Genomic DNA, 12,782 nt, shown 5'->3' with positions numbered 1-12,782 from the left:
TGGGAGAGTGTGGAGAAAGAGGAACACACCTCCATTGTTGGTGGGACTGCAAGATGGTGCAACCACTTTGGAAATCATTGTGGTGATTCCTCAGAAAATTGAACATAGCATTACCTGAGGATCCAGCTATACCACTCCTAGGCATATACCCAGAAGATGCTCGAACATATAACAAGGACATATGCTCCACTATGTTCATAGCAGCTTTATTTATAATATCCAGAAGATGGAAAGAGCTCAGATGTTCTTCAGCAGAAGAATGGATATGAAAGATGTGGTACAATGACACAATGGAGTATTACTCAGCTACTAAAAACAATGAATTCGAGAAATTCTTAAGTAAATGGATGGAACAAGAAAATATCACTCTGAGTGAGGCAACTCAATCACAAAATAACACACATGGTATTCACTCACTGATTATTGGATATTTAGTTCAGAAGCTTGAAACCCAAGAGTCAACTCACAGACCACATGAAGCTCATGAAGAAAGAAGACCAAGTGGGGGTGCTTTGCTCCTTCTTAGAAGGAGCAACAAAATACTCAAAGGAACAAATATGGATACAGAGTTTTGGACAGAAACTGAAGGAGGGGTCATCTGGAGACTATTCCACCTGGGTATCCATCCCATATGCAGTCACCAAAGGTAGATGCTGATGTGGATATCAGGAAGTGCATGCTGACAGGAGCCTGATAGAGCTGTTTGCTTAGTGGTCTGCCATAGTTTGACATATTCACAGGTGGATGCTCACAGCTCACCATTAAACTGATCAAGGGGTTCCCAGTGGAAGAGTTTGAGTGAAGAGTGAAGGAGCTTTAAGGGTTTGCAGCCCCATGAGGAGAGCAACAATACCAACCAACCAGAGCTCCTAGGGTCTAAACCACCAGCCTAGGAGCACTTAGGGAGGCATCCATGTATACATATACATATCTAGTATATGTAAGGGAAGCTGGCCCTGTCAGGCATAGGTGGGAGAGGAGATCCTTGTCCCATTCAAGGGTGGGAAGGTGGGAGTCGGGGAGTAGTTAGGGGCACATCTGCACAGAAGCAGGAGATGGGGCAATTGGATAGGGGGTTCCTGGGCAAGGGGAATGGGGTAATGGGATGACATCTGAAATGTAAATAAAATATCCAATTAAAAAGAAGAAGAAGAAAGAAAAACAGATTCAAGAATCTCAAACAGAATAGAGGAGATGGAAGACAGAACCTCAGGCATAGAAATCACAATAAAAGAAATTGTTATATCATCCAAAGTAAATGTTAAAGCTAAAAAAATTCCTGACACAAACATCCAGGAAATCTGGCATACAGTGAAAACATATAAATAATAGGAATAGAAGAAGGGGAAGAATACCAGCTCCAAGGCCCAGAAAATATTCTCAACAAAATCATAGAATAAAAATTTCCAAACCTAAAGAAAAAGATGCCTATAAACATAAAAGAACCTTATAGATCAAAACATGGACCAGGAAAGAAAATCCTCCCAGCACATAATAATCAAAATATAAAATCTATAGAACAAAGAAAGAATATTAAAAGTGGTAAGGGAAAAATACCAGGTGACAAAAAAACAGCAGTTCTACTAGAATTACATGAAATTTCTCAACAGAAACTCTGAAAACTAGAAGGGCCTGACAGATATTCTGAAACCTTAACAAAAGAAAAGAAAAGGCACTACTGTCAACCTAGACTACTGTACCCAGGAAACCTCTCAATCACCTAACCCTAACCCTGAGAAAACAAGATTAATGCAAATTCAAACAATATCTATCCACAAATCCAGCCCTACAGAAAATATTAGAAGAAAAACTTCAATTAATATCATACCAGCAAAAGCAAGGAAAGCACACAGAAACTTTCTTTTTGTTGTTGTTTTTTGTTTTTTGTTTGTTTGTTTGGTTGGTTGGTTGTTTTGTTTTTTGGTTTTTTTTTTTGGTTTTTCGAGACAGGGTTTCTCTGTGTAGCCCTGGCTGTCCTGGAACTCACTCTGTAAGAGAGAGAGAGAGAGAGAGAGAGAGAGAGAGAGAGAGAGAGAGAGAGAGAGAGAGAGAGAGAAACACCACCAACATTCAAATAACAGGAAAAACAATCACTTTTCATTAATATCTCTCAACATCAATGGACTCAATTCTCCAACAAAAAAAGAGACAGGCTAACAGAATGGATGCAAAATCAGGATCCATCATTTTGCTGCATACAAGAAACACACTTCAGCCAGAAAGATAGATACTACCTCACAGTAAAAGGCTGGAAAAAAGTTTGCAAGCAAATGAAGACAAGAAGTAAGCCATAGTACCTATAAGGGACCCCCGAGGGGGAGACCCCACTCTCACCCGGAGTTGTGCGCACCCAAGGAAACACGGAGACTGGCTTGATGCAAAATAGGAAAAAGTAGTTTACTGGCGGGGGGCCCTCCGGTCGAAAACGCATCCCATGCAAGGGAAGGATTTTGACCCCGAGCTCTGACAGTTTGAAGTTTATATAGGAAGCAGCTCAGGGGGAAGGGGAGAGCGGGAAACTTTGGCACGGTTACATATGATTGGATATTTTAAACATCAGCAATAGGTGTAAGTTATCATTTTGGTGGCCATAGCAAGCTTTTCTTGGTGGTCATGATGACTCGTATTTTTGGCCATGAAATCTCAGACCTTCTGATAGGGGAAGAAAAACACCAGATGGCCCATTTCTCATTTGGGCATGTTTAGACTTGTCAAGGTCTGTCCTTGCTTGTTCCTATATTCATGGTCACTCTGTCCTAGGAGGAACTTGTTATTTTTTGTTTTGGCTGTTTTCAGCAATTTGTTGGTGGTCTTGGGGCTTCTTCTGAGGTATTTTGATTTTTTTGTCCTCACATTCCCTACTCCTCTTATTAAAATTGATTTTAATCTTAAAATCACAGGACAGTATCTTCAGGTTCTTTTCCTAAGATCTCATATGTCTGTCTTAATGTCAATATCTGAACAGCATTGACCCTATCTTTTATAAAGGCAACTATTTTATTAAAGACACATGGTCCTACAGTCAACAGCAAGAGTAGAATTACAAGAGGACCTGCAAGGGAGGATATCAATGTGGTCAGCCAAGGGGATCTATTAAACCAGCCTTCAAACCAACTCTGCTGTATTTCTCTGTCTTTTTGTCTCTGATCTAGTCTCTCTCTAAGTTTGTTCATAGAGTCTTTAGTTACTCCCAAATGGTCTACATAAAAACAGCATTCTTCTTTCAAAGCAGCGCACAGTCCTCCCTCTCTAACAAGCAGCAAGTCTAAGCCTCTTCTATTCTGCAATACAACTTCAGAAAGGGAGGTTAATGATTCTTCTAGTTTGGACACTGACTGTTCTTGGGCTCTTAAATCTGCATCCATGGCAGCCTTTAGTTCATGAAAATAGTGTGGGGTCTGGATCAATGCAGCAGTTCCTGTGCCCGCACCAGCAGCCATTCCAAGTGCCAGTATGACAGCTAGGGCTAAAGAAATGGGCTTTCTATGAAAGCATCTAAGGTATCTAGGCTCACGGTCAAAAGTATCTGCAGGGTGGTAATAGACCCGAGGGACTAGTTGAACAAGCACGCAGTAATCTTTGGTATCATCAAAAACAGCAGTAGAAATACATGGGGACAATCCAGACCCACAACCCCATCACTTATCTATTTCTGGTACTAAATACTTATTTTCAGCAGTCTTTGGACTCTTAAGGATCTTATTACATAAATGTTTATAGGCAGTAGGGGGGTTTCCCAAGCAAAGTACTTGTCCTGAAACTTCAGGGAGAGTGAGTCTGTTCTCACTGTTCCACATGCATGTCTCATGGCTGGTGGTAGTGTTAAAAGTCCCTGTTGTAGCAAGGCCTTCATAATAGGGGGGCCCTGAGGAGAGGCAGAGCCAGCATGATTTGGTCATCTCAGGCCATGAGCCGTTTATCACAGTAAAAGCCCCCTGAATTAAATTTAACAGTCTTTGTTCAGTGCCTGGAATAACTGTGGTGGTGAAAGGGGAGCTGGCGAGGGAAAAACTTTCTGTGGGTGGTACAGGAGCTACCAGTCTACCATGTAGGAGTGGTCTCTGTTCGGGTAACACTTGATTGGGACCTATTGGCAGGGCAGGGAGGCTTTCTATTTTTAGGCAAATGAGGAGGACAGACCCTGCCCCTCTTCCAAGCTTGTAAAAGACTAGGCCCCATCTCATACCATTATGCCACTTAGAAAAGCTAGTTGTCTTACCCTTTTCAGTAAATTCTACCTTTATGACATCTACATCACTTCGGGAGCATGGCTTCCCTTTGTATAGTTCCATATCTGGGGCAAGCCTGCTTGGTCCTGGATTTGCAAAAGAAAAAGTCACTCTGTCTCGGTTAGATGGTGATCTCCACTGCCAATCTCCATCATTTGAGGTATCACAACTCCAATCTCCACAAAAAAATTGTTGGGGGCCATCACAATACTTGCCTCTATCAAACTCAGGACAGCTATAAAACCTATACCTGCGTACCATGTTGGGGAGAGTACTTGCAACTACACAGTTGATCTGTCGGAAACAGAAGTACAAGGTTGGCCACTAAGTGCCGGGGGTGGGGGGCAATTTGCTGTGCACTGGTTATGACAGTTCCAGTTCTTGTATCTATAAGTTGCCAGGTGAGTTGTTGGAGGGCGTGGGGATTACTTCCCATCACCCAAGGAATGCCTATTGCGAAGGCGCAGCTTAAGGGGATTATCAGTCTTTTCCAGAGTCCACTCATCTTGGTTAACTTCAGGGGGAGCTCTTTTGACGTGTGAGGCGTGGACCCAAGTGGGAATCCCGTCTACCTTAACGGCGGTAAGGGTTGTCAACAGTACCAGGTAGGGTCCTTTCCTCCATGGCTTGAGGTTCCCTGTACGGTGTCTCTGTATCAATACCGCATCTCCAACTTCAAACTTGTGGGGAACAGCCATGTCTTCAGGGACATAGGTGTCTTTCAGTTGTTCCCAGATTTCTTTCTTGGCCGTTTCTAGAGCTCTGAGGTGGGCTAGGAGAGAAGATGGTGGGATAGAACTGTCATCAGGGTGGGCACCACTTTCTAATGTCTCATATATTGGGGGAGGTGAGCCAAACATGATCTCGAAGGGGGTCAATCCCAAAGGTCCTGGGGTGTTCCATACCCAGAACAGTGCAAGGGGGAGAAAAGCTGTCCAATCACTCCTGCTGGTCTCCAAGGTCAATTTTGTTAAGGTCTCTTTTATGGTTCTATTCATTCGTTCTACCTGTCCTGAGCTCTGAGGTCTATAAGAACAATGTAATTTCCAATCGAACCCCAGTTGTCTGGCCAGCCCTCAACTTACCTGTGAGACAAAAGCTGGCCCATTGTCTGACCCAATTACCATTGGTACTCCAAACCTGGGTAGAATTTCCTCCAGTATCTTCTTAGCCACCACATTGGCTGTTTCTTTCTTGGTGGGGAACGCCTCAACCCATCCTGAAAAGGTGTCTATAAAAACTAGCAGATATTTATTTCCATATCAGACGGGCTTAACCTCAGTGAAATCCACCTCCCAATAGGTCCCAGGTTGGTCTCCTCTCAGCCATTTCCCTTCTAGGCCTTGGCTGAAGCCAGCATTGGTGAAAGCACAAGCTTTACAATTTTTTATGATGTCTGTAGCCATTTGTCGTACCCGTGGCATATGATAGGGAGATTTGTTTGCCAGCTTTATCATTTTCTTGGGTCCTAAGTGGGTAAACTGATGTATGCCAGTCAAGTAAGTCCATGTTTCTTTCCCAGAGAGGGCACCTCCTGTCTTTTTAACATTTTGCCAAGTTCTATGTCTCTCTCCAGCTATAGGATCATCGGTTCCTGTGCCGCTTCTTTTGCCATGTGATCTGCCAGTTGGTTTCCTTTTTCTATTGGGCCAGTCCCTTTTTGATGTCCCAAACAGTGTATGATAGTCACCTTGCAGGGCAAATGAATAGCTTCTAATAAGCTGAGAATCTCTTCTTTGTTTTTAATTTCTTTACCAGCAGATGTCAGCAGTCCATGCTGTCTATAAATTGCCCCATGTACATGGGCTGTGGCAAAAGCGTACCAGCTATCAGTGTATATGTTAATAATTTTTCCTTCTGCCAGTCTTAGAGCTTGTACTAGAACAATAAGTTCTGCCTTCTGGGCCAATGTCCCTTCTGGCAAACTGCTAGCCCAAATAACAGTCTTTCCATCCACTACCACTGCCCCAGCCCAGCGCTTACCTTCTACTATGAAGCTGCTTTCATCAGTGAACCATGCCGGTGCACCCGGCCATGGTTGGTCAGTCAGGTCGGGTCGGATTCCCACCTCTCCAGCCAGTATCTCTTCACACCGCTGTATGGGGGTTTCATCAGTATCAGGCAGCAAGGTAGCAGGGTTAAGGATAGCGGGTGGGGCAAAAGTTATTCACTCAGTCAACAACAGACTCTGGTAGTGTGTCATCTGGGCGTTGGTCATCCAGCAGTCTGGCAGCTGTCTGATAATGCTCTCTAAGGTGAGAGGGGCCACCACAGTCACATTTTGGCCCATAGTCAACTTATCAGCGTCTTTCACCAGCACAGCCATTGCTGCTATCTCTCGCAGGCAAGAGGGCCATCCACTGGCCACTGGGTCTAACTTTTTAGATAGGTAGGCCACTGGGCATTTCCATGGCCCTAGAGTCTGAGTCAGGACTCCTCTAGCAATCCCCTTCTGCTCATCAATGTATAAAGTAAATGGCTTAGTCAAATCAGGCAATGTTAGGGCAGGCACTTGTAATAAGGCCCTTTTCAGGCTGTCAAAGGCCTTCTGATGGTCCTCAGTCCAATCAAACTCTCCTTTTTTCCTTAGTGAGAGGGTACAACGGGGCTGCCAAGGTAGCAAACCCCAGTATCCACAGTCTACAGAACCCTGTTGTTCCCAGGAATTCTCTTACCTGGTAAGGGGTGGTTGGAGTCGGGATCTGCATCACAGTCTGCTTTCTGGCATCAGTCAGCCATCTCTGTCCATCTCTCAAAAAGTATCCCAAATAAGTCACTTCTGTCTGGCACAATTGTGCTTTCTTGGCAGAAGCCCGATATCCCAATTCACCTAGCTCAACCAGGATCTTTTGGGTTCCTTGTTCACATTCTTCATAGGTTTCTGCAGCCTATGAAGAGATCATCTACATATTGTAGGAGAGTCACCGGGAGATTCTGTGTAAGGTCTCGGTGTAATGCCTCATCAAACAGGGTGGGAGAGTTCTTGAACCTCTGAGGCAGTCTTGTCCATGTAAGCTGTCCAACTGTCCCGCTCTCTAGGTCCCGCCATTCGAAAGCAAACAGAGGCTGGCTAACAGGATGTAATCTCAGGCAGAAAAAAGCATCTTTTAAATCTAGAACAGTATACCAAGTACGTTCAGGTGGTAGTGTACTGAGCAAATTATAGGGATTTGGCACTGTAGGGTGGATATCTTGTACTCTTTTATTGACTTCTCTAAGGTCTTGGACAGGGCAATAATCATTAGTCCCTAGTTTCTTTACTGGTAGAAGAGGAGTGTTCCATGGGGACGTGCAGGGGACTAGAATTCCCTGTTGTATCAGTCTCTCAATGTGTGGCCTTATGCCTTCTCTTGCCTCTTTGTTCATGGGGTACTGTCGAACCCCAATAGGTGTAGCTCCAGATTTGAGTTCTATGACTATAGGGGGGGCTTGCTTTGCCATCCCCATCCCTCCTGTCTCAGCCCAAGATTGGGGAAATCGATCCAACTGGTCCAGTAGCCCTCTGGGGGGCTCTATTGTTTTTTGGAATAGCTGGTACACCTCCCCTAGATGCAGGGACATTATTAAGGTTTGAGGTTTCTCTCCTCCCCCCCAGGACAATTCTGGACCTGAGGGGGTAAAGGTGATTTGAGCTTTTAATTTTGTTAACAAGTCTCTGCCCAGCAGGGGAGTAGGGCACTCAGGAATTACTAAGAATGAGTGAGACACTTGGTTCTTGCCAAGGTCCACCTTCTGGGAGGTGGTCCAGAGATACTGTTTTTGTCCAGTGCCCAATTACCAGAGTTTGTTTGTCTTTTATTTTTCCCAAAGGTCTTTTTAATACTGAGTATTCTGTTCCGGTATCAACTAGAAAAGTCATGGAGGTCCCCTCCACTTTCAAAGTTACCCTAGGCTCGGGGAGGGGGACAGAGTCCCGTCCCCTCTAGTCTTCATCATCTCCCAAGGACAGTACTCTCGTCTTGATTTTCTTAGGGCATTCTCGAGCCCAGTGGCCTTTTCCTTTGCAATAGGCACATTGGTCCTTTCTTATTGTAGTTCGATCTATTTCCATGGGTCTCCTTGGGCCTAGCTTCAATCTGTCTCCCAGGTCCCCTAACTGTCTAACTTTAGTCTTTTTCTCTTCTCCTACCACTGCGGCCAGTATTCGTGTCAGATTCCTTTCCTGTCTCTGTTCCCTTCTATCTACGTCTTCTCTTCTTTCTTTCTTCTCCCTCTCTCTCTCTTCTCTTCCTCCATCTCTCTCTTATGATAAACATTCTCTGCCTCTTTAACCACATCTCTAATTGTCATATCATGTATTCCATCCAGGTGCTGTAACTTCCTTCTAATATCTGGAGCAGACTGCCCAACAAAAGCCATTATAACGTTACCTCTCTGCCCCTCTGTCATAGGATCAAAAGGAGTATATCTGTGATATGCTTCCATGAGATGTTCTAAAAAGACAGCTGGGGCCTCTGTTGGTCCCTGCTCGACCTCTCTTATCTTAGCCAAATTGGTGGGGCATCTCGCTGCCCCTCTGAAACCTGCCACTAGAGCCCAGCAGTAAATGGTCAGCCTTTCCCTACCTGCAGCTGTGTTATGGTCCCACTGAGGTCGAGTTGGGGGGATGGCTTCATCAATTTCTGCTTGGGTTAAGTTCTGCAAAAGCTGACCAGCCACGTTCTGGATGTTTTTCCGGGCTTCCATAAGGATCCTCTCCTTCTCTTCAGTTGTAAAAAGCTCTCGTAAGAGCAGATTACAATCATCCCAGGTGGGCTGATGTGTAAACATCAGGGATTCCATCAGCCCTGTCAGAGGTGTAGGGTTATCGGAAAAACTAGGATGGTTATTTTTCCAATTGTAAATATCAGAAGAAGAGAAAGGCCAGTACTGTAATAACTGTAACTGGTTAGGGCTGGTCGGGGGAGGTCCAGCGGCCCTGAGGGGCAAAGCCACTGTAGAGTCAGAGTCTTCTGAGACTGAAATAGCCCCCCTCCTCCTCCTTGTCCCTGCTGAGGGCCCACTGGCAGCCATCTCTACTGGGGCAGGAACTGGGGGTGCAGAGGGTTCAGGCATAGCCTGGAGTTGAGGAGGGTAAGGAGGGAGTATGGGGTCCAGCCAGTCGGCAGGGGGGAGCGGCCACTCAGGGGGCTCCTCTATTTCAGGGTATATTTTAGGAGGGAGTGGAGGTTTCAGCAGAGCACTGACCTCTTTGTCCATCTGTGGTTTCTCTTTCTTCTCCACCGCTTTTCCTCTGACAGATAAAACCAGGGAACTTGGCCAATGAGCAACCCACGGTTTCATCCATGGAAGCGGATAACGAACCAAGTCACCCACACTGTGATATAGGGCTGTTGGTCTGGATGAGATCCAGGTCCCTCCTGAAACACAATCACCTTAACAGCTTGGATAGTTGTCAAGTTAAATGTTCCTTCCTGAGGCCATCCTACATCAAAAGTGGGCCACTCTGCAGAGCAGAATGTCTGCCAGCGTCCCTTCTTAATGATCACTGACAAATCCTGTCCTCTACCTCTAACGTCCGTCCAATGGTCAAGAGTCAAAGATAATGGAGTCGTAACGGTCTGTCCCATCTCAGAACTCTCAAAACTTAACAGATTCACAACACAAATACAAACACACAAGACTAACACAGTCAGGCACACTCATCCACTTCGAGTTTTATAAAACCAACTGAACGCAAATTCAGATGGGGAAGGATTCCATTTCTTCCCCAAGAGCAGGAGCACTCCGTCTCCTTCGTTCCAAAACAGGGCAGTCTGGCTTCCCAGACTCCCTTCCACCCTTGCAAACCCCAGGGCCCCAGCCTGTGGTTCCAGGCACGTCTGCCCCTCACAACCAACTAAGACCTCATGGTCTATAGTGGCAGCTGCTCAGAGACTGAAACCAAAATACAGAAACAGCAAAGACAGCAGCGCTGCACTCAGACACACACCATTAACACAAATCTACCTCCAAGGGGTCTTCGGGAGTCCTGGGTGGTCAAGCACTTCCCGGTCAGGGAACCAAATGTAAGGGACCCCCGAGGGGGAGACCCTATTCTCACCCGGAGTTGTGTGCACCCAAGGAAACACGGAGACTGGCTTGATGCAAAATAGCAAAAAGTAGTTTACTGGCGAGGGGGCCTCCAGTCGAAAACGCATCCCAAGCAAGGGAAGGATTTCGACCCTGAGCTCTGACAGTTTGAAGTTTATATAGGAAGCAGCTCAGGGGGAAGGGGAGAGCGGGAAAATTTGGCACGGTTACATATGATTGGATATTTTAAACATCAGCAATAGGTGTAAGTTATCATTTTGGTGGCCATAGCAAGCTTTTCTTGGTGGTCATGATGACTCGTATTTTTGGCCATGAAACCTCAGACCCTCTGATAGGGGAAGAAAAACACTAGAAGGCCCATTTCTCATTTGGGCATGTTTAGACTTGTCAAGATCTGTCCTTGCTTGTTCCTATATTCATGGTCACTCTGTCCTAGGAGGAACTTGTTATTTTTTTTAATTTTTTTATTGGATGTTTTATTTACATTTCATATGTTGGCCCCTTACCCCATACCACACCCACCCAGGAACTCCCTATCCCCTTACCCCTCCTCCTTCTTCTCTGTGGATGTAACTCCTACCTACCTCCCAACTACCACTTCCCCACCCTCAAAATTCCCACCTCATGGTGCGTCCAGCCTTCATGAGGCCAAGGATCTCATCTTCCACCTATGCCCAGCAGGGCCCTCCAGTCTTACATATTCAGCTGAAGCCCTGGATCACTCCCTAAGTGCTCCGAGGCTGGTGGTTTAGACCCCGGGAGCTGTGGTTGGTTGCGATTGTTGCTCTCTTCATGATGCCGCAAACCTTGAGATCCTTCAGTCTTCACTCTAACTCCTCCATTGAGAAACCCATTATCAGTTAAATGGATAGCTGTGAGAATCTCCCTCTGAATATGTCAGCCGCTTGAAGGCCTCTGAGGAGACATCAATATCATGCTCTTATCAGCATGCAATTCCTGACTTCCACATCAGCATCTACCTTTGGTGACTGCACATGGGATGGATATTCAGGTGGAATGGTCTTCAAATGGCCCCTCCTTCAGTTTCTGTCCCTCACGTTGTCTCCATATTTGGTCCCTTGAGTATTTTGTTGCTTCTTCTAAGAAGGACCGAAACACCCTCACTTGGTCTTCCTTCTTCATAAGCTTCATGTGGCCTGTGAGTTGAATCTTGGATATCTCAAGTTTCTGGGCTAATATCCAATAATCAGTGAGTGAATACCAAGTGTGTTCTTTGTGATTGGCTTACTTCACTCAGGATGATAATTTCTAGTTCCATTCACTTACCTGGGAAACTCTCGAATTCATTGTTTTTAATAACTGAGTAATACTCCATTGTATAATTGTACCACATTTTTTTAATTCATTCCTCAGTTGAAGGACATCTGGGTTCTTTCCAACTCCTGGATATTATAAATAAGGCTGCTATGAACATAGTGGAGCATATGTCCTTGTTATATGTTAGAGCATCTTCTGGGTATATGCCCAGGAGGGGTATAGCTGGATCCTCAGGTAATACTATGTCCAATTTTCTGAGGAACCACCAGAATGATTTCCAAAGTGGTTGCACCATCTTGCAGTCCCCCCAACAATGGAGGAATGTTCCTCTTTCTCCACACCCTCCCAGCATCTACTATCACCTGAGTTTTTAATCTTAGCCATTCTGACTGGTGTGAGATGGAATCTCAGGGTTGTTTTGATTTGCATTTCCCTGACGACTAAGGATACTGAACATTTCTTTAGGTGCTTCTTGGCCATTCGAGTTTCTTCCGTTGAAAATTCTTTGTTAAGCTCTATACCCCATTTTTTAATAGGGTTATTTGGTTGACTGAAGTCTAATTTCTTGAGTTCTTTGTATATATTGGATATTAACCCTCTATCAGATGTAGGATTGGTAAAGATCTTTTCCCAAATTGTTGGTTTTCATTTTGTCCTATTGACAGTGTCCTTTGCCTTACAGAAACTTTGCAATTTAATGAAGTCCCATTTGTCAATTCTTGATCTTAGAGCATATGCCATTGGTGTTCTGTTCAAGAAGTTTTCCCCTGTGCCCAAGTATTCGAGGCTCTTCCCCACCTTCTCTTCTATTAGTTTCAGTGTATCTGGTTTTATGTAAAGGTCCTTTATCCACTTACACTTGAGCTTTGTACAAGGAGAGAAGAATGGATCAATTTTCATTCTTCTACATGTTGTCTTCCAGTTGAACCAGCACCATTTGTTGAAAATGCTATTTTTTTTCCACTGGACAGTTTTAGCTCCTTTGTCAAAGATCAAGTGACCATAGATGTGTGGGTTCATTTCTGGGTCTTCAAGTCTATTCCATTGATCTTCCTGCCTGTCTCTGTACCAATACCAAGTAGTTTTTATCACTATTGCTCTGTAGTACAGCTTGAGGTCAGGAATGGTGATTCCTCCAGAAGTTCTTTTATTGTTGAGAATAGTTTTCACTATCCTGGGTTTTGTGTTATTCCATATGAATTTGAGAATTTCCTTTTCTAACTCTGTGAAGAGTTGAGTTGG

The 12,782-nt window shown here is 44.8% G+C and overlaps 1 protein-coding gene across 1 annotated transcript; it reads right to left on the bottom strand.

Annotated features, from left to right (window-relative positions):
- Window positions 1-4,654: 4,654 nt before the first annotated feature.
- On the bottom strand, window positions 4,655-9,799 carry LOC114630165. Its single transcript, XM_028778253.1, is given in 7 exon segments — window positions 4,655-5,806; window positions 5,809-6,810; window positions 6,812-7,117; window positions 7,119-7,998; window positions 8,000-8,448; window positions 8,451-9,541; window positions 9,544-9,799. Coding segments are annotated over 7 exon segments (5,136 nt in total).
- Window positions 9,800-12,782: the final 2,983 nt, after the last annotated feature.

Source organism: Grammomys surdaster, unplaced genomic scaffold (assembly GCF_004785775.1).
Source record: "Grammomys surdaster isolate TR1022 unplaced genomic scaffold, NIH_TR_1.0 331, whole genome shotgun sequence".
NCBI classification, from domain to species: Eukaryota; Metazoa; Chordata; class Mammalia; order Rodentia; family Muridae; genus Grammomys; species Grammomys surdaster.
The sequence above is the reverse complement of the archived record's forward strand: the minus strand, read 5'-3'. Positions and strand labels throughout refer to the sequence as shown.